This window comes from Theropithecus gelada, chromosome 7b (assembly GCF_003255815.1).
Source record: "Theropithecus gelada isolate Dixy chromosome 7b, Tgel_1.0, whole genome shotgun sequence".
Taxonomy (NCBI): Eukaryota; Metazoa; Chordata; class Mammalia; order Primates; family Cercopithecidae; genus Theropithecus; species Theropithecus gelada.
Genome location: NC_037675.1, coordinates 101966939 through 101991932, shown reverse-complemented (window position 1 = coordinate 101991932; position 24994 = coordinate 101966939). Strand labels below are relative to the sequence as shown.

At 46.3% G+C, this 24994-nt stretch overlaps 1 protein-coding gene across 6 annotated transcripts in view; it reads right to left on the bottom strand.

The window, feature by feature from the left end:
• The window catches only part of WDR25 (WD repeat domain 25), a 152158-nt gene that overhangs the window by 48715 nt on the left and 78449 nt on the right, over nucleotides 1-24994 (bottom strand). For all 6 annotated transcript variants that reach the window (XM_025391752.1, XM_025391746.1, XM_025391748.1 and 3 more), the window contains one exon: nucleotides 10206-10353. In XM_025391752.1, the coding sequence (XP_025247537.1) occupies nucleotides 10206-10353 (148 nt within the window). The remainder of the gene's footprint in view (nucleotides 1-10205; nucleotides 10354-24994) is intronic.

Sequence of the window (24994 nt, the reverse complement as noted above, 5' to 3'; positions counted from 1 at the left end):
TTTTTATATTTTCAGTACAGATGGGTTTCACCGTGTTAGCCAGGATGGTCTCAATCTCCTGACCTCGTGATCCGCCCGCCTCGGCCTCCCAAAGTGCTGGGATTTCAGGCATGAGCCACCACGCCCGGCTGGGATACAGGTTTTTAAATAGCAATAACCTCCAGAGATTAATGCTTTTGGGCTTTTCCCATGAGGCTTTGAAAATACAACGCCCTGGGCTGCCCTTTACATGTGTTAAAGAGATATGGGTAAAGTCTGGAAAATATTCATCAGTGAAATATCTTGAACATGAACACTAGCCATGCCAGAGGAGAAGGTCTTAACTTGTCAGACAGGCTCTTCCTCTCTACCTTTTCATAAATCAAGGAGCTTGTTTATCATATCCTCTCCCGGGCAATGTTACTTTCAGCGCAATGGTTAGCTGTTACATAACCTTTAACCTTAAGACCATCTTGCTTGTTTACCTGTTTGTTATAGAAAATTCTGTTTATTCACTGTATCCTTATTATAGGAAACTGAGTTTTAAAATGTTTAATCCACTGGCACTGACTTTATTGATCTCATTATAATGAGCTCAACCAGTATAAAAACTGTTTGGATCTTCTTGGAGCTAGGAAAAATCACTTATTTTCTCCTTGAATCAATAATGATACAAATAAAAAAATTGTTAAAGCAAAAACATGTTTAAAACACAATGCAGAAATTCCATTTGTTCTACTAACTCTATGACCAGTGCTTCAATCCCCATATGACTGTGATAAGGCACCTGGGAACTCTGGAATGGTGGCTCCCCCAAGCTGCCCCTCTTCCTTTCTCAGGTGGAGACATCAAGCTCCCCAAGGTGGACACCCATGTGGCCGGGGCAGCACCACCTGTCCACCCTAACATCTATGCTTGGAATCCTATCATCACGCAGGGCTCCAGGCCCGTGAGGGCCCTCCTCTTCCATTCAGCATGAATGACTCCCAGTCTAGTTCCTGGCACATAATAGGTATTTGATCCAGGTCACATGAAACCCAAGTATGGGTCTCCAGGACAGAAAAGAGAAGCTCATGTCCCCCTCTCCAGGGAGCTCAGAGGCAGACCCAGCAAAGCAATTCACAGTTAAGGAGGGGGAACGACATTTATCAGGAGCCTGTTACCTCCAGGCCTGTCTGGAGCTTGCACGCATCACACAGCAACCTGGGTGGTAGGTGTAATTAACCCATCTCTCACAGCCAGGGAAACGGAAGCTCAGCGAGGTGAGAGACTTGCCCAGAGCCACATGAGTCAGCCACGCTGAGACGGAGACTGGCCCCGTCTAATCTCAAGGCCAGGTCTCGGCACCCTACCTTGCATCCCCGCCAGTTATTCGTGACCTTTCCTTCTCCTAGTGCTTTGTTCACATCCACAGACTCATGAACACGTAGGAAAAATGTTGACAAGGGAAAGCTTATGCTGTTGGCTTGTGGTAATTGAGCTTGTGTTCCCAGGCAGTAGGCATATGACTCATTTCGCTAAAATCAATATCGTTACACTCATCCTCTGGGAAGTATTCAGCCAGCTGTAAATTTCACCATCCTGACTCAAAGTTAACGAGAAAAGAAGCTTACTAACTTTCAAAGCAAACTCTGTGCATCAGAAACAGAGGCCATCTTGGCAATCCGGGCAAAGGCCTGGGAAGGGTCTGGCCTGAGAGCCAGCTGGGCCTGCATCTGAACATTCTCTATCAGCTGTGGCCCTGCATCAGCCAGCAATCCTCTCCAGCCCTGGTATCCTCATCTGTAGACTCAGGATCACAAAAGGTGGTTATGAGAATTAGAAATAATGTATGTAGGAGATCTAAGCCCCAGACAAATGATAGGGCCCAATAAACAATAGCTGTAGCACTGCAATAATAGTAATAACAGAAGAAATAGTAGTAGTTGCAGTCATTTTTTAAAATTTGTCTTTCTTTTTTCCATTATACTTTAACCAAGTTGGAAAATTTGTCTTCTAATGACATACTTACACCTGCTCTTTCCTTCCCATTCTTTTTTGTTTCATTTTAAATTAGTTTTAATTGATAAATAATAATTATATATATATAGGTGGTACAATGTGATGTTTTGATCTGTATATAGATTATAGAAAGATTCAGTCAAGCTAATTAACATATCTATCACCTCACTAATTTATTTTTTTGTGGAGAGGATGTTAAAAGTCTATTATTTTGGCCGGGCGCGGTGGCTCAAGCCTGTAATCCCAGCACTTTGGGAGGCCGAGACGGGCGGATCACGAGGTCAGGAGATCGAGACCATCCTGGCTAACAGGGTGAAACCCCGTCTCTACTAAAAATACAAGAAAATTAGCCGGGCGAGGTGGTGGGCGCCTGTAGTCCCAGCTACTCGGGAGGCTGAGGCAGGAGAATGGCGTGAACCCGGGGGGGCGGAGCTTGCAGTGAGCCGAGATCGCGCCACTGCACTCCAGCCTGGGGCACAGAGCAAGACTCCGTCTCAAAAAAAAAAAAAAAAAAAAAAAAGTCTATTATTTTAGGATGTTAAAAGTCTATTAGCAGTTATGAAATACACATTATTAACTGTGGTCATCATGCAGTACAATAGATCATTAAAACTTATTCCTTCAGTCAAACTGAAACTTTATACCCTTTCATCAACATCTCCACTTACCCTATCCACCCCTACCCCCAAGTCCCTGGTAACACCGTTCTACTCAATGCTTCTAGGAAATCAACTTTTTAAGATTCCACTTGTAAGTGAGATTTGTCTTTCTGTGCCTTTGCTTATCCCACTTATTGTAATGTCTTCCAGGTTCACCCATATTGTCAAAAATGACAGAACACTCTTCTTTTTTAAGGCTGTAGAGTATTCCATTGTGAATATTCACCACATTTTCTTCATCCACTCATCTGCTGATAGACACCGAGGTGGCTTCCATATCTTGGCTACTGTGAACAGTGCTGCAATGAACATGGGGGTGCAGAGATCCCTTCCACACACCAATTTCAATTCCTTTGGAGATACACCCAGAAATGGGATTGCAGGATCATACGGTAATTCTATTTTTAGTTTTTTGAAGAACCTCCATACTATTTTCCAAAATAGCCATATTCATTTACATCATACAAGGATTCCCTTTTCTCCACATCCTCAACAACACTTGCTATCATTTGTCTTTTTGAAAATAGCCATTCCAACAGGTTTAAGGTGATATCTCATTGTGGTTTTAATTTGCATTTCCCCGATGGTTACAGATGTCGAGCATTTTTTCATGTACCTGTTGGCCATTCATATCTTTTCCTTTGAGAAAAGTCTGTTCAGATCCTTTGCTCATTTTAAAAATCAGGTTATTTGGCTTCTTGCTGTTGAGTTGTTTAAGTTCCTCATGTATTTTCCATATTAGCCCCTCATCAGATGTATGATTTGCACACTTTCTCTCCCAGTCCACGGGCTGTCTCTTCACTCTGTTAACTGTTTCCTTTGCTGTGCAGAAGTTTTTTAGTTTGATGTAATTCTATTTGCCTATATTTGCTTTTGCTGCCTGTGCTTTAAGTCCTATCCGAAAAATCATTGCCCAGACCAATGTCAGTCACTGCTTTTAATTCTCTGGACAAGACCAAATGTTCAAAAATTTAAAAAATAATAAGAGTTCTAAACTTGCAAACAAGGTGTATCCCAGTGCTTTACTAGTAAGTTGGTTTTTTGAAACTCAGAACTCGCCATTCCAATAGCAAACACGCCATAACCACGTTTGGGCTCCAGAGTCAGTCAATAATGGCAGCCTTACCTGACAAGGGCACCAAACTGTGATGCAGCTGCAACCAAACACACACACGTCAGACATCACCACTGCGCACTCACGGTCATGAACAAAACAAGAATTTGGATTAGAAACCATCTTTTCTTTGTCTAGGGGGCTGGTGTGAGCTGTGTTTGTGGAGATGTGAAGGATCTCTAGGCACTTTCCCAAGTGGCAGTTAAGGGCTGGCATGGTGTTGTAATGAAGTTTAATAACATTTGATTTAATATCCGTAACTAGGGTCAGCTTCTCACTCCAAAGAAGTAAGGAAAGAAAAAGAGAAAACAAGATTCAGACAGAGGAGAAGCACTTTCAGAGTGAGAAAGGAAGGATATTTGTGGGAACAGAGACTGGCCTTGGAAAATAGACCCACTCACAAGTGGGCAAGAAAGTAGGCGGCTGCTCACTGGACAAGGAGGCACTTGAAGGGTGGCAGCCAGGGAACCCTCATCAGCTCAGACCTCGCTAGGCTGTGGAGCTCCTCTGAGCCTTCACTTCTGGATCAGTGGCAACAATCCCTAGGACTCAAGGAGCATGTACATATAAGTATCAGATGCTTTGTAAATGTGCCCACAAGCTTCCTTCTACTTCCTCTGGGTCTGTGGGTGCCTGAGGGATACCTAATCAAGTCCTCCTGAGCTATGCTAGGGAAACTCCAGCCACAGTGCCAGAAAGCCAAAGAACCAAGAAGCCCAGGTCCCTCTGCGGCACTTCTTCCAAGGACCGGCAGGAGCCAGCACCACCTCAAAGGCTTAGCACAAGAAGCCTCCTTCTCTGGCCCTTTCTCCAAAGCCCAGGAGCTCTTGGGGCTCTTTGCCATGGATTTCATTTGGACACTTCTCACCCTTCCCATGCCAAGTGGTCTGAAGTCGTCAGGGCTAGCATTTATCCCACTGGAGCATGGCCATCCATCGCTGGAGAGGCATCTTTCCTTCATGGACCACTTAATTACAGGGATCAGTCCCCCTCAGTCTGGGGCACTCCTTCTTCCCAGAGGCCACAGGTTATCTTCTGCAGGTGGCCAGCTGCTGCCCAACAGGCTCCCCAGAAGTCAGGTTAAGTTGGGTTCCCCGTTGTTTCCCTGTTTGCTCACAGCAGGGAAACAGATGTGGGGAGAGCATGCCACACCATGCCTCAACAGCAGGAGCTCTACTAGTCACAGGCCAGCACTGGATCCCAGCTATGTCACCTCTGGCTGGGAGGCCTCAAGAAAGTCACTGACCACTCTAAGCCTCAGTTTCTGGGTCCATGAAATGGGGATAAAAACACTCCTCTCACAGGCTAGTGGGGAGACTAAACGTGTCACATAAGCAAAGCGTCTACCATCCACTCACTCATTTCAGCTCCACACAGGCCAGGCAGCGTGTTGGAATCCAGGGCACACAGCCCAGGGCCCAGCCCACAGCAAGGGTTCGATAACCTGTCAGTCTCTTTTTCCTTGTAGCATTTCTGTGATGGAAGCACCCGGTCATAGATTGAAAACAAGGGAGAGACCAGAAGACACCTCTTGGAAACAAGGAGAAATGGTCATTTATGAGCCCAGTCCCAGTTGGCTGCTCATTTCCACACACCATGACTCCCACCAAAAGACACTGGGACCCCAGGGCAGGACGAGCCAGTCAGAAGCTGGGGACAGCAGAGCTGTAGGCAATGGCACCTGAAGGAAGAGGGCCATAGGCCTTCTGTAGTGATGAGTGCCTGGGGCTCTGGAGAGGGTCAGGCTGGGCAGGCTGGGGGTCTGCATACTCACTCGAGAGCCCTAATAAAGGGCGTGTGTTGTTCCATCACCAGGAGGAAGGGAAATGTGGAGGAGATGCTGGGAGAACCCATGATGGCCCAAAGCCTCCTCCCAGTCTGCCCCCAAGACCCATGCATGGGACCAAGGGCACATCTGTAAGCTCACTGAGGGGACGAGCAGGGGCTTCTGGATGATGATCAAAAAGTGGCCCCATGTGGGGAAATGGCCCGCCAACAAGGACCGTCTGGACAACTTAGCAGAACAAGGGCCCCATGGGCTGTGACAGAGGAGGAGAGGAGCTCCTTGCTGAGGACCTACCATGCGCCAGGCATTCTGCAAAGTGCCCTAAATGTGTTATCACAGCTGCTTCCTTCAACAGCCCCAGCACCAGGTGGTGTGGTAGAAACAGGTGAAGAGGCCTGGCTCAGGGAGGCAGAAGAGCCAACACCTCTACCCTGTCCATGTGCCCTCTTGCACATGCTGCCTCCAGGATCTGGGAGGTAGAACCAGGTGACACTGCACAGATGGCTCAGATGAGCCAGCACATATCAGGAGAGCTGGCCCATGCACAGGAAGGAGGACAGGGTTCCCTGCCCAGCCAGGGCCCCAGGGCTCCAGGAAGAGGAATCTCCTTTGCAGCCAACAAAGGTAAAGGACAGAGGCCCTGTACGCCTCTACAGCTGCATCCTCGAGGGTCAGGCTGGGACACCTGCCTCAGGGCCTGGAGTCTGCAATAAACATGACAGGACCACTTAGAACTGAGCAAGCTCTACGGGGGATTCTGAGGAGACTGGCTGAGCTGGCGTGTGGCACAGCTGACTCATAAGACAGGCGACACTCAGGGCCCTGGTGGAGTCAGCCAGCGTTCCCTGAGGCCACCTCAACCTAAGGTGCCACAGACGTTTTGTTAGGAAGATTACAGACTGAAACAAGAGCACCAAAAATAATTGCAAGCAGGTTTTATTTAAGTGTTGATTCATGGTTGTTCTATAAGCCAACAGCCTGTCAGAACTATAAATTAATGAGATAAAATGTTGCTGGCCCTCCATATTTCAGGCCGGGTATTGACATTTTAGAATCCACAGATTTTTAACTGTATTGATTGAGGACACCAGGATAAATGGCCTTGGCGCCAAATTCCCATTAACGACAATGGGCACCGGGTGACTAATTCCCAAAGCGCTGCGGTGAGAACGCCCTGCACTGCTTTCTCCTGGCAGGGAGTTCTAATTAGATTGAAATGAAAAAGCCAAATCACCAAGGGCGGAAAAAGGCAGATCCAGTAAAAAGGGAGATCAGACTCAGCGAAGAGAAAGGACAAGGTAAGTCCAAGCGGGACGAAAGCCACAGGGGCTGCAGAGCCCACCCCAGTGGCTAAAGAGAGCACTTACCAAAACCCGGGCTGGAGGTGGGATGTGCACAGATGAGGTAGGAGACATACAGGGAGACACAGGTGGAGCCCTGGCAGTCCCTGATGGGCTTCACTGCCCAGGTAGGAGGACCTGGCAAGGACCAACTCAGCTCATCTTACCCACACAGGCACTGAGCAGCTGCTCCAAGCCAGCCCTGGCCAGAGGATAGAGACACAAAGAGCACCGGGACAGGACTCCATCCTCATGGAGCTCCCATGCTAGCCAGGGAGAGGGACATGGAAACCAACCACCCTCAGCAGAAGAGGCCCTGTCTGAGTGTGGGGAGCTTACCCAAGGGTGAGGTCCAAACCCCTCAACCATTCTTTCGCAGGGACCCACCATACTCTCCACTGTGGCCTCAGCACCAAGTCCTACATGCAGTGGGTGCACAGTAAGTAACTGCAGAGTGAATGAAACTGGGCCTTCAACAGATGAACCCAGTGGTGAGCGCCATTCCTAGCAGAGGGATGGAGTGAAGAAGTCCTCAATCACCTCCCCCACTGGATGGTAATGCCCTGGGGGCAGGGCCATGCTTTTCTTTACCCACAACACACCATAGCTAGAGGGGCACATTGGGCCTGGGGCCAGACAAGCTGTTCTCCGAACGCAGTCTCGGCAAGGCATTCTACCTCCCACTCCAACTCTCCACCAGGGGCTATAGGTCACCCAGGACCAGCGGGAGCTACCAAGGAGGTCTACTCAAAGCACAGATCGAGCCCTGACTCACTCTTGCCTGCTTCAAATTCAGCAATGGCCTCTGCCTGCCACCTGCTATGGCAGTCCCTGACTTGTCAGGCAGGAGGACCCTCTTTGAATGTCTAAAAATTTCAGAACCCCCTGTCAAGACACATCCACACATACCCACCCACACACACAATTGCATGCATTTGTTTAACATCTGTTGATTGAGAGAATAATGCTTAAGGGCCACTATGAACCCATCAATGCCATCAAATGAATTTGATTTGAGTAACCCAACGGTGTGAGTGAGTGAGCTTGTCACTCTGTGAGCAGTGTGCTACCCACATGTGCTCATGTGACCCACAGGCTGGGGTTTCCCCTCCTGCACTCCTCAGACTCATCTCCTCCAGTCCCAGGACCCCATATTACATCCTGCTTTGGTTTCCATGCATACTACATGGAACCCTGTTCCTGTGACGACCCTGTCCTTGTTCCATCTGCAAGAACCTACTTTCCTCCTCATCAACCATACCTCCTCCATCCTAAATCTCTGTCCACCTAATATGTGGCTCAGCTCAGGTTTCACTTCCTTCAGGAAGTCTTCCTTGATTTTCCAAGCTAGATGTTCTTGTAGTTCCTGTGTCTTTCTCCATCACTGCAATTTGGGATTGACTGCACTTCTGTCTTCCCCAGCAGACAGGAGCTTCTCCAGGGTAGGCACTGGGTGTTGTTCAGCTGTGTCTCCTCTATCAAGCATATCTTATGGGACATGCAGACAACAGTGTAACAGTCAGGCAGCAGGCTTTGGGGCCTGGCAGACCTGCGTGCATCCTGGCTCACCTGCGTGCATCCTGGCTCTGCCACTTGCTGGTTTGTGCCCCTGGCCAGCGTGTGTACAGCTGATTCTGAGGGCGCCTGTCTCAAAGGTGAGCAGGGCCTAAATGAGACGCTCTATAGAGGCTACAGAAGAATGCCCAGCACATAGTGGGTGCTCAGTAGTAAGTGCTGCCATCATCAGCCCAGTCATCACCATCAACAAGTGGCATTAAACTCCCTGAGTCTGGCCACTCTGCAAGGGATTAAGAGAATCAGCAAGACCAGGGAAGCGCTTCATGAGAAGAAACCGCCACACACATGGCACGGTGGGAAGGGCACAGGATCTGCAGTTGCACAGACATGGCTTCAAATCCCTGCTGGCTATGCACCACTGGGAGGCACTGAGCAAGCTGCTTCGCCCCTCTAAGCCTCAGTTTCCTCTCCTTTAAAATGGAAATAATCACTGCCGGCAGCTGCAGTGAAGATTAGACATGCTGTGTGCAAAGCCTATAGCACCTGGCAGGGGCCCTGTGACCATCAGTATTGTCCTCTCCCCTACTGAGCATGCAAGGAGCTGCACGGCCGCCCACATGCAAGGTGGAAACAAACCACCCTCTCCATTTTCCCTCTGCGTCTCCTCGGGGCTGCTGGGCATGAGCAGCAGGGGTTGGACCAGCAAGTTATCATCTCCGTCTTGCCAGACCCTGGGAGAGGCAGGCCCCAGAGCCCCCACCACTGCAGGGCCAGGCAGGCAAGATGCTGGCCTGAGGGCTCAAGGGGAGCCCCAGGGACTGGTGCGAAGTCTGGCCTCTCCCTGGGCTCCTGGCAGTGGAGCCCAGCAGAAACAGGACCTAGGAGGAGCTCTGGGGAGGAGGAAGTGTGGTGCTGAAAGAAGCTGGATCCTGCTTATGGAGGGGGATAAAACATTTTTAAAAGCAAAGGAAGAAAAGAGAGAAAGAGAGCAGAGAGGGGAGGGGAGGGGAGAGTAGGGGAGGGGAGGGGAGAGTAGGGGAGGGGAAAGGGGAGGGTTGGGGAGGGGAGGGGAGGGGAAGGATGGGGAGGGGAGGGGAGGGGAAAGGAGAAAGAGAGGAAGGGAGTCAGATGGCAGAGGTGTGAATCCCAGCTCTGCCACTCCCTGGCTGTCTTCACTGTAAACCCCGGACAGGGCCCACTGGGGGCCATGGCTGCAGTGGGTGTTGACAGTGCCTGTTGCACAGGAGCGTTCAGTAAGGAAAGTTCCTTCCACTGACTTCTCTCTCCTTCTCACCCTGCTTGTCAAGAGCCCCCTCAGGATTTACCCAGCACGAATCCATCTTGCCCAAGTGCCTTTTCAGTGTGGGCATTAAAGCAGAACTCGTTTGAAGACTTTCCTTATGAGCTGGAATCATTTCTCATAGCCTTTCAACGATAATGAATTGACAGGAATTCTAACCTGATTCTAACCAAAGGACACAGTGATAAAGTTAAATCTATTTCAGCACAAATTGCATGTCAGAAGTAGATTAAAAAGCCACCTCTTTATCCAGCCCCATGGCTTGGGGCTCAGACAACCTTGGGGCTCTGTCCTCTGTGTTGGCTGGCAGAGGCCCACCCTCTGTGGGGAGTCGCAGTTCCAATGGGCAAGCAGTCTGGAAGCCCTCTCACTGAGCACAAGCCCACCCTGAGGCCCCTCTCCCTCTGCCACACAACCGTATACAGCTTGTGGCTGCATGCCCACCAGAGAATCTTCCCCAGGGAGAGAGCTACCAGCTCACCTCAGGGTGGTGATACAAGAAACGCACCTGTTTCAAGGTCTGTTAGGTGCAGGGCGAAGTCAAAGCCACCGCTGAGGATGCGCCGGCCACAGGGAGCCCAGCGGGCAGCCCGCACTGCCTCTGTGTGCAGGGAGTATGTCTGCAGGCAGTGCCCGGAGTCCACGGCGTTCCATACCTGCAGGCAAACACAGACGGCACCAGGCGTCACAACAAGGGTCTGATCTACAGGACTCAGCTCCACCCCTCTGTAGAAAGAAAAAGGTCTCGGTGGAATTAGATTCCCATTATTTTACCATCAAATCTATATCTAGATGTTAAACTTTTCATTGCAGAAATGTAAAGGCTTGGGATTGGTAAGTTGGGAGGATCATTTCCCCAAATTTTTTCTGGGGTTAAGAAAACAGCATTCTGGACGGGTACCGCAGCTCCACACCTGTAGTCCCAGCACTTTGAGAGGCAAAGGTGGGCAGACTGCTTGAGCTCAAGAGTTCGAGACCAGCCCAGGCAACATGGTGAAACCCTGTCTCTACAAAAAATTAGTTGGGCGTAGTGGCACATGCCTATAGTCCCAACTACTCAGGAGGCTGAGGCAGGAGAACTGCTTGAGCCCAGGAGGCAGAGGTTGCAGTGAACCATGATTGCACCACTGCACTCCAACCTGGGTGACACAGTGAGACTCTCTCAAAAGGAAAGAAAAAAAGAAAATAGCATTCCTGTGTCTGCCGGTCACCTACCCAGCCCTTCCCACCTGCTTCATCCCTGCGGCCAGGAGGGAGTCCTGGGCCCTCAGCATTCACAGCCCTATCCCAGTTTCACCTGCGTCCCTGGCATCTTATCCTGGGCTCCCCGGCATCCCCAGCGTCTTATCCCAGGCTCACCTGCATCCCTGGCATCTTATCAGGCTCACCTGCATCCCTGGCATCTGTCCTGCCACGGACACTGCCCAAGGCCAGGCTATTTTCATGGTTCTGCTGTAAGACTGAGATCCAAAAAGGAACCTGCCACACTCGTATTTACAACCAGTCAAAGTACAAATATCTGCCATAGGGGCAGCTGTCCTTTTGTTGGGGGAGAGAAGGTGCTGTCTCTCCTTCCCACCCTGGCCTTCCATGAGGATATGAGGTTATGAGGCTCGTGGGAGAAAACCCTGTTACACTCAATGACTTCTGAAAAATTACCTAAGATATCACGTATAAAACTGCATGTTCCCAGAGCCAGGGCCACACCATGTGAGAGCCCCTGAGCTTAGCTTTCCACCAGCTCTCCCAGCAAATGCCGCCAATCACACCGTGCAGCCCAGGGGAACAGCCACAGAATTCGGAATATGTCAGGGTAGGCCCAGGGCCTGACACACAGAGGTACTCAGCAGTGCTAGTCCCCTACCTTCTTGTCACTGCAGGATGAGGGCAATGCTCTCACCTACCACCCAGGTAGCTCAGAGGCTGAACCCGAGCAGAGGAGTACTTGCAGCCAGCACGTGGGAGTCAGAACTAAGTGCCTCCCACCTGATACGGCTGCTGGCAGGCCTTGGGCCTTGGCTGAGTGGCTTTGCCTCTCTGGGCCTCAGTCCCCCTCTCCCTGAAGTGGGGATAAGAAGGGCGTCACCCCAAGGGCAGTGGTAAAGGCTGAGGAGGTAATGGCTACACAGCACATGGCATAATGGCTGGCACATGGCTGAACGTGGATTCCAGACCTGTTCCATTAGGAAAACGAAGCTTCATTTTCTTTAATAAGAGAAAAACCCAAACAAAGTACACCCATGCACTTCTACAAACCTGATCCCAGGGATAACCTTCTCATTAAAAATGAGAAAATTCAACCTGCCAAGTCCTGAATGTTCTCAGAATGCAAAGGATCAGAGCTCTGAAACCTTGTTTCCTGGGATTATGTAAATGCCTACACTTAAGAAAACAAAAGGTCAAGAGTAGCCTTCAAAAAATGTGAAGAGAGCTCAGTTTCTTTCTTCCTCACTAAGGGTCAATAGCTGGGGTCTCAAACTGAAAAAATCAAGAAACAGCAGTATTTACATTTAGAAACACGACACAGCCAGAAGACTTCAAAGTGGAGTGAGAATTCATGGGAGAGAGATGGGGCACAGGGAACTGCTGCCTTCCAAAACTATGTACGAATATGAGTTTAATTTTATTTAAATAGTAAAATAAGCTAGATCTACAGGGTTCACATGGTTAAACAGTAAAAAGTTAATATTAAATACGTAAGTCAAGCTGCATATATGAAGTACAATGCCATTTAAGTTTTTACATGAAACACCACCTCGTACCCATTAGGATGGCTGCTATCAAAAAACAGAAAACAAGCATTGACAAGGATGTGGAAAAGCTGGAACCCTTGTCCACTGCTGGTGGGCATGTCAAATGGTGCAGCCACTGTGAAAAACAGCATGATGGTTCCTCAAAAAATTAAATGCAGAATTACGACATGATCCAGTCATTCCACTTCTGGGTAAATGCCCACAAAGCTGAAACCAGGGTCTCAAAAAGATACTGTACATCCATGTTCATAGCAGCATTATTAATAGCAGCCAAAAGAGGGGAGCAATCCAAGTGTCTATGGACAGATGAATGAATTGTAAAAGTGTGTTCTATCCATACAGTGGAAGAGTATTCAGCCTTAGAATGGAAAGAAGCCTTGGCACTTGCTACAACATGGATGAAACTTGAAGAAATTATGCTAAGTAAAATCAGCCAGACACATAAGGACAAATACTATATAACTGCACTTATATGACGTAGCCAGAATAGTCAAAATCATAGAGATAGATAGAAAGTAGAATGGTGGTGGCCAGGGCTGGGGGAGGGGGAATGGGGAGTTGTTTAATGGGGACAGAGTTTCAGTTTTCCAAGATAAAGAGTTCTGTGGACAGATGGGATGCAGGCTGCATAACACTGTGAATGTGCTTAATGCCACTGACCTGTATGCTCAATAAGGGTGAAGATGGTCAATTTTATGCTGTGTATTCTGCCACAGTTTTTAAAAATACATGTAAAAAAAAAAAAAAAAAAAAAAACCAGATCTCATTTATTTGTGAATTTGTAGCCAGGCTATAAAAACATGCATGAGGAGGGCCATCACTCCTGGGAAGGGAGGGAGAGGGGCAAGGCTAGAGGAAAAAGCTATGAACACTACACAGCAGCTCTTCCAAAGAGAGGGTGGAGCATGTAGGGGAGAGCAGATAAGGCAGGGGAGATGAGACGGGGTAGGGGAGAGGAGATGGAGTAGGGGATGTGAGATGGGGTAGAGGAGATGAAATGGGGTAAAGGAGATGAGATGGGGTAGGGGAGAGCAGATGGGGTAGGAAAGAGTAGATGGGATAAGGGAGAGCAGGTGGGGTAAAAGAGATGAGATGAGATGAGATGAGATAAGATGGAGTAGGGGACATGAGATGGGGTAGGGGAGGATGAGATGGGGAGGGAAGGGGAGATGAGGTAGGGGAGATGAGATGGGTGAGGGGATGAGATGGGGAGGAGAGATGGGGTAGGGGAAGTGAGATGGCGTAAGAGAGGTATGATGGGGTAAGGGAGGTATGATGGGGTAGGGGAGATGAGATGGGGTAGGGGAGAGTAGATGGGTAGGAGAAGTGAGATGTGGTAAGGAAGGTGTGATGGGGTAGGGGAGATGAGATGCGGTAGAGGGGATGAGATGGGGAGGGGAGAGGAGATGAGGTAGGGGAGATGAGATGGGGTAGGGGAGGTGAGATGGGATAAGGAAGGTGTGATGGGGTAGGGGAGAGTAGATAGGGTAAGGGAGGTGAGATAGGGTAGGGGAGAGTAGATGGGGTAGGGGAGGTGAGATAGGGTAGGGGAGGCAAGACGGGCTGGATAAATAAGATGGGGTAGGGGAGAGGAGATGGAGTAGGGGAAGTGAGATGGGAAGAGGAGAGGAGAGAGGTAGGGGAGATAAAATCGGGTATGGGAGGGGAGATGGGGTAGGGAGGTGAGATGGGGTAGGAGAGATGAGATGGGGTAGGGGGAGTAGATTGGGTAGGGGAAGTGAGATGGGGTAGGTGAGATGAGATGAGGAGGGGAGGTAAGATGGTATAAGGGAGATAAGATAAGGTAGAAGAGGTGAGATGGGGTAGAGGAGGTGAGATGGGGTAGGGGAGATGAGATGGTGAGGGGTGATGAGATGGGGTAGGGGAGATGAAATGGGGTAGAGGAGAGTAGATGGGGAGGGGAGGCGAGATGGGGTACAGGAGGTGACATGGGTTACGGGAGGTGAGATGAGGTAGGAGAGATGAGATGAGACAGGGGAGAGGAGATGGGGTAGTAGAGAATAGATGGGGTAGGGGAGGTGAGATGGGGACAGGAGATGAGATGGGGAGGGGAGATGAGATGAGAAGGGAGATGAGATGCGGTAGCAGAGATGAGAAGGGGAGGGGGAAATGAGAAGGGGTGGGGGAGGTGAGATGGGGAGGGGAGGTGAGATGGCGTAGGGGAGGTGAGAGGGGGACAGGAGATGAGATGCAGAGGGAAGATGAGATGAAGAGGGAGATGAGATGAGGAAGGAGATGAGATGGGGAGGAGAGATTAGATGGGGAGCAGGAGGTGAGAGGGGTAGGGGAGGGGAGATGGGGAGGGGAGATGAGATGGGGAAGGGAGATAAGAGGGGGAGGGTAGTTGAGATAAGGAGGGAGATGAGATGGGGTAGGGGAGAACAGATGGGTTATGGGAGATGAAACAGGGAGGGGAGATGAGATGAGGAGAGAGATGAGATGGGGTAATGGAGAGCAGACAGGGTAGGGGAGATGAGATGGGGAGGGGAGATGAGATGGGGAGGGGAGGGGAGATGAGATGTGGGAGGGGAGATGAGATAGGGTAGGGAAGATGAGATAGGGGAGATGGGATGGGGAGGGGAGATGGGATGGGGAGGGGACATGAGGTGGGGAGGGGAGATGAGATGGGGTAGGGGAGATGAGATGGAGAGGGGAGGTGAGATGGGGTAGGGGAGATGTGATGGGGAGGGGAGGGGAGATGGGGAGGGGAGACGAGATGGGGAGGGGAGAGGAGATGGGGAGGAGAGGGGAGATGAGATGCGGTAGGGGAGATGAAATGCACTGGGGTGATGAGATGGGGTGTGGGAGATGAGGAGAGGGAGAGATGGAAATGCTCTGAAGAAAACATGCCCAAATGTTTCCTCTGAAACTCATTCATTTATTCATTCATTCAACAAAGATTTCCTGAGGACCTGCTATTAGCCAGGCATTGTGCAACAGGAAGCAAATAAGACAAAAATCTCTGCCTTCAAAGAGTTTATATTCTAGTGAGGGAGACAGACACTAAACAAATAAAAATCCATAGTCCTTACGGCAGTGGTGAAGACTGATGTATTAAAAAGTAATCAGGAAAGGGCTCTATAAGGCTAAGGAAAGGCGCTGAAAAGGCGGCCACGGAGGACCTCTCTGAAGAGGTGACTTTGGAGGAAGTCCTGAAGGGGTGAGAAAGTCAGCTATGCAGAAATTGAGAGAAGAAGCTTCCAGGCAGGGATAGGAGTATGCCTGGCATGGCCAAGCAACAGCAAGAAGGGCTACTGCAGCTAGAGAAGTGAAGAAGGCTCGGGATTGGCAGGGAGGTGGTAAGAAAGGGACGAAGTCGGAAAACCATAATCCGTTGGCGCATCCCAGGGTTCTGCAGGTGGAATGGAAGGGAATGAGGGCCAGTTCCACTCCAATAGGACCACTCCAGCTGCCATGCAGGGAGGAGAATGAAGGGCAAGGGAGATGAAGACGATCAGGAGGCTTCTGCAAGAATCCAGGGAGAGAGGAAATGGTTGGGACCAGTGGGAGGCAATAGAGAAGTTGCCTGCCTTGGAGGGTAGAACCAACAGGATTTCCCTGGACTGGAAGTAAGATATGAGGACAAGGGAAAAGCCCAGGGCATATTCGAAGTTCCTGGACCGAGCACTGAAAGGGGTGGAGTTGCAGGGATGGGTCAGTCTGCAGAAGGGGTAAGTTTGAGGGAAGGAGCACCTGGAGCTCAGTTTTGAATGACAGAGAGCAGACAGTATAAAGACTCATCCCATACCAGTGTGATGTTCAAAAGAGAGGTCCAGGGCAGAGGCTGAGCTGTGGATGCCATTGTGGAAATCGTGCTGCAGCCATGAGCAGGATGAGCTCTCCCAGGGAGCAATGCAGACAGGACAGAGAGGAGTCCCACATTTCAACCCTAGACCTCCAAAGTTCACAGGCTGGGAGCCAGGGGAGGAGAAGGAGAAACCAGAAAGGAGTCTAAGAAGAGGCCAGTGAAGTGGAAGGAAAAAAAAAAAAAAAAACAGAAGAGGAGAGTCCTGGAAGGCTAGAGAAGAGAGTGTTTTGACAAAGAGACCGGTCACCATGTCAAATGCTGACGGGTGGGTCCGCTGAGAACTGAGAACAGACACCTGGGGATTTGACAATCTCAGTGGCAGGTGTATGGGTATCTTACCTTCTAGACTTTTGAGTATGTTTAAAACACTTCATATTTAAAATAAAAAGTTAAATTAACAAGAGGGAGAGGAGGCAGAGAAGAAGAAAAAAGGAAGGGAGAGAAGAAGTGATGGAGGAAGTGGGGAGAGGAAAGAAAAAAACACAGGATGGGAAATGGAGGGGAAGGAGAAGAGAAGGGAAAAAGGAAGGAAGGAGCAAGGGGAGAGGAAGGAGTGAGAGGAGAAGAGAAGGGAAAAAGGAAGGAGCAGGGGGGAGAGGAAGGGGGAGAGGAGAAGAGAAGGGAAAAAGGCAGGAGAAGAGAAGGGAAAAAGGCAGGAGCAGAGGGGAGAGGAAGGGGGAGAGGAGAAGAGAAGGGAAAAAGGAAGGAGCAGCGGGCAGAGGAGAAGAGAAGGGAGAGGAGGAGAGGATGGAGAGGAGGAGAGGAGGGAGCAGGGAGAAAGAACATGGTAGTCATGCAAGAAAGAAGAAATTACAAAAAACTTGAACTCTATGACATCCAAGGCCAAAAGCAGCAAACGGGAATGTTTGAATTCTTGTCCAGGGGAACTCCCGAATCAGCCACGGAAACATGTAAGGAAGATCCATCAATCTGTAAATCGTCTGACAAGTTCCCCCTGAAGTGAAAAATGCACACTTGGCTCTCCTAGTAGATGCACAGACAATGAGAGCATCTGAATCAATGCAGACCAGTCAGCTACCTCTCAAAGCTACCCAGGGTGAAGGAGGGAAGAATCTTTGCCAGTCGGTCTCCTTAATTGAATTTAATGTTCACTGTCAGGTTTTAAAGATTAATTCCCCAACATTGAAGCAGACTGAAGTGCGGGCCTTTTTTCAATTAAGTAATTAGAGATCCCAAACTGCCTTCACAGAATTAAGGAGTTAAATCTTCTGTCAAATGTTCCAAGATGATTTCATGTATTAACTAGAGACGTTCTTTGTGTCCGACAAAAGTAACAGATTTGAAAAGAACATGACAAGTAAAATATGGTGCAGTCACTTGTTGGTGCCGTATTTACCACGGTTTCTGTGTCCTTGTTACCAAGACATGGCCCTACCAAGAGTTCCTCACAGTCTCCAAAGACTGAACAAGTATTGATCTAGCCACAGGTCATGTCCTTCCTGCCTGCCAGCCTTTTGTTTTTGGTTATAAAAAATACAGTCTTCTTGTAAATTATCCAAACTATACAGAAGTGCAAAAACAAAATCCCATAGGAAACAGCTACAGGATTGTTGTTTCTCTGATTTCATTGGAAATATGTGTGCTCTGCCCAAAAAAAAAAAAAAAACAGAAAAATACAACAAAAATAAGAGTCATCCATAACCCCATCACCTAGCCGTCAAAATTCTGGGTGAACCTTTGCCTCCCATGTGGCCCTATCCTACTCACTCTTATCTCAGAGACCCTCCTAGTCAGGCCTGGCTCCTGGCCTCATCCCACCTCTTGACAGTCCCTGTTGCCCCAGAAAATAATTGTAGAGACCATTCTCAAACTCACACAGCTCAGCACAAGCCTGTGCAACCAGTGCCTAACCCTTTACCAAACGGATGGGATCAGTCCATTTGCCAAATCTTTGAGAATCCTCCATGATGTTTGTGTTCTACAGCTGGAATTGCATTGATTCTAAAACATTTGGGAAAACACCTTAATAATATTGAGTCTCCCAATCCATGAACAGATGTCTCTCTCCATTTATTTAGGTCTTCTTTAATTTCCCTAAGCAACAGTTTGTGGTTTTTTAAGTGAAAGGATCTTGAATGTCTTTTGTCAAATTTATCTCTAATTATTTCCTAGTGTGACACTATCATAAATGTTATTAACTTTTATTTTCAGATTGTTCATTTCTCGTATGTAGAAATACAATTAATTTTGTATATTGACCTTGGATTCTGCAACCTTCCTAAACTCACTTTTTAGTACTAGAAGCTTTTTAAAATAGATACAGTGGAATTTTCTTTTCTTTTCTTTCCGAGTCAGGGTCTCGCTCTGTTACCCAGGCTGGAGTGAAGTGGTACGATCATAGCTCACTGTAAAACTTTGAACTCCTGGGCTCAAGCAATCCTCCCACCTCAGCCTTCCGAGGATCTGGGGCTGCAGACACACGTCACCCAGCTAATTGTTTTTATTTTTATTTTTGTACAGCTGGGGTCTCACTATGTTGCCCAAGCTGGTCTCAAACTCCTGGCCTCAAATGATCCTCCTGCCACAGCTTCCCAAAGGCTGGATTACAGCATGAGCCACTGTGCACAGCCTGGAAGTGTATACAGATAATCATGTTATCTGCACATAAAGGCAGTTTTACTTCCTCCTTTCCAATCTGGATCCTTTTCTTATCTTGTCTTATCACACTGGCAATCTCCAGCAGAATGCTAAATAACTACGGGGAGAGTGACACCCTTGCCTATTCATGATCTCACTGGGAAAGTGGTCAGTCTTACACTGTTATAAACGACACTAGAGCTAATGTTTTTGTTGGTACCCCTTATCAGTTCAAAGGAGTTCTCTTCTATTTCTAGTTTGCTAAAAGTTGTTTTTTTTTAATCATTAATGAATGTTGGATATTGTCAAAAGCTCTTTTGGCATCTATTGAGATGTTCATATGGTTTTTCTTTCATAATTAATCATTAATATTATAGTTCAATCATTAATGCTGAGTTACATTGATTTGCAAATGTTAAGGCAAGCTTACATTCCCGGAACAAATACTACTTGGTCATGATACGCATATATATAGTTGGATTGATTTGCTAAAATTTTATTTAAAAATGTTGTATCTATGTTCATGAGAGATATTAGTCTCTTGCTTCCTTCTCTTATGATGTCCTTTTCTTGGTTTGATACCAGGGTAATAATGACCTCATAGAACAAGTTGGGAAGTGTCCCCCTTCTTTGCTATTCTGGAAGAGTGTGTGTGTGTGTGTGTGTGTGTGTGTGTGTGTGTGTGTGTATATCCATTTCCCAGGGCTGCCATAACTAGAGTACCATAAACTGAGTGGCTTAAACAACAGAATTTTGTTGTCTCACAGTTCCAGAAGCTAGAAGTCTGAAATCAAGCTGTTGGCAGGGTTGGTGCCTTCCGAGGGCTCTGACGGAAGGATCTGTTCCAGACCTCTCTCCTTGACTTGTAGATGGCTGTCTCTGTATTCACATAGCGTTCTCCCTTATAGAAAGGGGAGATTCAGAGATAGACATTCATAGAGAGAGATATTGGATAGGATGCACCCTAATGACCTCATTTTGACTTGATTACCTCGGTCATGACCCCATCTCCAAATAAAGCTACATTTTGAGGCACTGCGGGTTAAGATTTCAAAATATAAATTTGCAGTTGGGGGTAGGTACAATTCATCCCATAACAAATTGGTATAATTCTTCTTTAAGTGGTAGAGTTCACTAGCGAGTTTTCAACTGGAGTTTTCTTTGTGGGAAGGTTTTTAATCATGAATTCAATTTTTTAAATAAATATGAGGCTTTGGGGGTTATCTATTTATTCTTGAATGAGCTTTTATTGTTTGGGTCTTTCAAGGAATTTTTCCATATCATCTAAGTTGTAGAATTCATTGGCATAAAGGCATTGGCATAAAGGTGATCATAACATTACCTTAGTGTCTTTTAAATGTCTGCAGTATCTATAATTAGGTCACTTCTCTCATTCCTGATATTAGTAATTTGTAATTTTTCTCTGTTATTTCCCATGAGTCAAGCTAAATATACCTTTCATTGGTCTCAAAGAACCAACTTTTTGTTTCACTGATTTTCCTCTACTATTTTTCTATTTACCATTTCAGTTATTTCTGCTCTTATTTTTATTTGCTTATTTGGGTTGAATTTGCTTTCCTTTTTCTGGTGTCTTAAGGTAGAAGCTGAGATCACAGATTTGAAAATTTCTTCCCAACTAATATAGACATTTAATGCTATAAATTACTATCTGAGCACTCTTCTAGTAACATTGCACAAATTTTTTATATGTGTTTTCATTTGCATTCCATTCCAAATACTTTCTAACAACTCTATCTGTTTCTTCATTGACCCATGGGCTATTTAGGAGTGTGTTAGTCTCCAAATATTTAGAAATTGTTTAGATATTTTTGTTACTGATTTTTAATTTAATCCCATAGTAGTCAGAGGATATACTTTGAATGATTCCAATCTTTTTAGATATACTGAGACTTGTTTTATATGGTCTCTCTTAGTGGACATTCCATGGGCAATTGAAAAGAACGTATATTCTGCTGTTGTTACATGGAATGTTCCATAAACGTCAATTAAGCCAAGCTGGGTGACAGTGTTGTTCAAGTCTTGTAAATCTTAACTGATTTTCTGTCTACTTGATCTATTGATTATTGAGAGTGGGGTGTTGAAATCTCCAACTATAATTGTGGATTTTACTATTTCTCCATTCAGCTTCTGTCAGTATTGCTTCATGTATTTTAGAGCTCTCTTATTATTATGTAAATATTTATGCACCTAATGTTTATGCAGCTGACATTACACACCTAATGTTATGTCCTTTGATGAACTGACCCCCTTGTTGTTATGAGTCTCTTTATCCTGGTACTATTCTTTGCTCTGAAATCTGCTTTGTCTATGTTAGCTCCAGCTTTCTTTTATTACTATTAGTATGATATATCTTTTTCTCTCCCTTTACATTTAATCGTTTTGTGTCTTTATATTTAAAGTGGGTTTCTCATAGGCACTGAGTCTTGACTTTTTATCCAACCTAACAATCTTTGTCTTTCAAATGGGGTGGGTAGAACATTTCATCCATAACTGATATGGTTTGGGTTTAAATCTTGCTATTTGTTTTTATTCCATCTGTTCTTTGTTCTCTCTTTCCTAATTTTTTTGCCTTCTTTTGCATTGAATATCTTTTGTTATTTTATCTCCCATTGTTAGACTTATAACCATAAATCTTCGTTTTGTTTTATTACTAGTTGCTTGAAGGTTTACAGCGTACATCCTTAGCTTATCACAGAGTACTTGCAAGCAATATTATCGCTTTCCCTATAATATAAGAACTATAACAATAATATACACAATCTCCTCTGTCCTAGCCTTTGTGCTATTGTTAGTGTATTTTACATCTACATATGTTATAAACGGCACAATACATTATTATGTTTTTACTCTAAACAGTCAATCATCATTGAAAGTGATTTTTAAATAAGAACAAAAAACATCTTACATTTTCCCACACATTTACCATTTCTAGTGCTCATTATTCCTCTCTGCAAATGTAGATTTCTCTCTGGCATCATTTTCCTTCCATGTCAAGGACTCCCTTTATTAACATTTCTTATAGTGCAAGTTTGCTGATGGCAAATCACTTCAGTTTTAAAATGCCTGAAAAAGTAATCTGCCTTTCTTTTTTAAAAGATATTTCACTGGATATTAAATTTGGGGTTGATAGTGGTTTTGGTTTTGGCTTTTCTTTTCAGTGCTTTCAAATGGTGTTCCACTGTCTTCTGGCAGTATTTCCAATGAGAAGTTTGGGTCACTCTTATCTTTGCTCCTCTGTATGTAATGTGCCTTGTTCCCCCCTCTGGTTACTTTTAAGGTTTTTTTTTCCCCTTTAACAGTAGTTATAAGAAATTTCAGGCCAAGTGCGGTAGCTCACACCTATAATCCCAGCACTTTGGGAGGCCGAGGTGGGTGTATCACTTGAGGTCAGGGGTTCGAGACCAGCCTGGCCTATATGGTGAAACCCCGTCTCTACTAAAACTACAAAAATTAGCTGGGCATGGTGACAGGCGCTTGTAATCCCAGCTACTTGGGGGCTTAGGCAGAAGATTCGCTTGAACCTGGGAGGCGGAGGTTGCAGTGACCCAAGTGTGGTTTTCTTTGTATTTGTCCTGTTTGCAATTTGCATGGTTGGAATTGTTTTTCTTTTAAAAAAGAAACTCGCCAAATTTGGGGCATTTCCTGATATTATTTGTCCAAAATATTTTTCTTTCCCATTCTCTCCCTCTTCTCCTCTGGAACTCGATTATTTATATAATAGATTTTCTGATATTGTCCACAGTTCTCTGAGTATCTGTCCTTCTTCTCCTCCATCATTTTTTTCTGTTTTAAGGTTGAATACTTTTTATTGATCTATCTCTAAGTTCACTGGCTTCGTCAGCTCCCTCTGTTATGGAATCTAAATGGTGAATTATTAATTTCAGATACGTATTTGTCAGTTCTAGAATTTAACACTTGTTTTTCTTGTAGCTTCTATTTCTCTACTGAGATTCCCCATTGTTTTAGTTGTTGTGAGGGTATTTTCCTTTGTACCCTTCAGCACATCTATAATAACTGTTTTAAAATACTTGTCTGCTAATTTCAATATTGGGATCATCTTGGCGATAAGCTCCTTTGATGGTCTTTCTCTTGAATATAGGCCCCCTTTTCCTGTTTCTTGCTTTATCTAGGCATTTTGGATGGAATACTGAACATCACAAAATGTATGTTATCTCTAAATTTTTGTATGCTCCTCTGAAGAATATTGATTTAAAAAAAAAAAAAAAAAACAGGCAGCTAACCTGGCTCTACTCAAATTTCAAACTCTGTTTCCCCTGCAGTGTGCAGCAACAGAAATTTCTATTCAGTTCTCTTCGCCTTTGTTGAGCTGCTTAGAGTCTGCATTCAGAGATTTGGGTAGAGTTTATAGACACTTTCCAGCTTCTGTGGTTACCCCAAACTCTGTCCTCTGGCTCTTTGAGCCAGTAACACTACAGGTTTTCTATACAAATTTTTAGCAGCCTATCTGGCACAGACTGGAGCCTATGCTTAGACAAAACAAACAGACAAAAACATAAAAGTCAGAAACTCATCCAGTACCATTTCCTTCTTCGGAGGGTAGACTTCTGTCCAGTCTCTGCCTGCTTTTTATTTTGCTCTTGAATACCTTCAGGTAGTTTTGTTGTTGTTGTTGTTGTACAGTTTATAGTTGTTAGCTGTGGGAGGGTTAGTCTGCCGGAACTACTGCTTCATTACTGGAAGCCAAACCTAATTTTCAATTTTAAGCATCTGTTTTGCAGTAATTATAAAATAATACTTCACCCCACCTCCTCATCTCCACCCTCACACCTGCCATACACGTACTCCATTACCCCATTACTTCAGTCAGAATCTTCCCTACACCCAGCCTTCTGGCAGGAATGTTTAGGAGAGTGAGGGGATCAGAGTATTTGTTCTGTGGGTGAGCCACTGAACACCACCACCACCAGCTTCACAAAAATTTGCAGAGAACCTGGGAACACTTCAGGGTTTCTAGGATACATGGTATGGGAGTTTGAGCCAATTTCATTTGCATCTCCAAGGGCAGGGTACCCAAGCTGATATCTGGGTTACAAGGGGCTCAAATTTGCAGAAATGGCAAGAACAAAAGCAGCATTTTCATTTTACACCATCTTCCTAAGTGCTTCCTAAAGTGTTTTCTACACCAAATGATGCAAGGTCTCTCAAAGTAAAGGTTGAGGAGAAACTCGATCAGAATCTGTAAGTACATGAACATTCATTATACAGAGAATTCCAAGAAATTATTCTCTCTATTCAATAAGGTCAGAACAAAAGGAAAGAATTTTAAATGTCAACAGAAGATGTAAAAGGGCAAAGAAGAGTTTTCTTAAAGCAAAAAGGATTAAGAGCAAGACATATCACAGAGGGAGCTGAAGAGAGTGTGGAGAGCTGGAGGCAGGGGCTTCTGGGGGCCATCAGCTACATCTGCCTCACAGAGTGGGAAGATCCCTCCACAGCCTGCCCGGCCCCCCAGCAGGTGCAGAGCCTGTCCAATGGTAGGAGTACAATGGTCTCAGGAGGAGCCAGTGCACCTTCTGAAAGCATCATAATCTGGGACTTCATATCCGGGACATTTGAAAGCATCATAACCCAGGGCATTATTCTAGGACCGCCTCCAGGTAACAATAATCATGTATTGAGCATGTTACTACATGCCACACATGCTTTTCAGCACTTTACAATTGAGTTAGTTGAGTGAACTGAGTTAACTGAATTAACTCAATCCTCACCACAGCCCTACAAAGTCTAAAATTAGGTCCGTTTTACAGATGAGGAAACTGAAGCATCGAGAGGTTGCCTGTCCCAGGCCATACTGTGAGAGGTGGGGCAGGCACTTGGACCAAGGTACTCTGGCTCGAGAGTCTGCAGGCTCCAGCACCACTAACGCTCTTCTACCTCCCACCTGCAATACCCCTCAAGGTCCAACCCACTGCCCTAATCCTGTGCTCCGGAGAAATACAACTCAAAGCCAGACTAACCCCTCTTCCTACTGCCAGCCTTTAGGTTGTCTCATGGTGAGTTCCCCACTGAATCCCTGTCTCCTAGTTTGATTGTCTAAAGTGCTGAGGTCCTCTTTTATGCCCTTCCCCACCACTC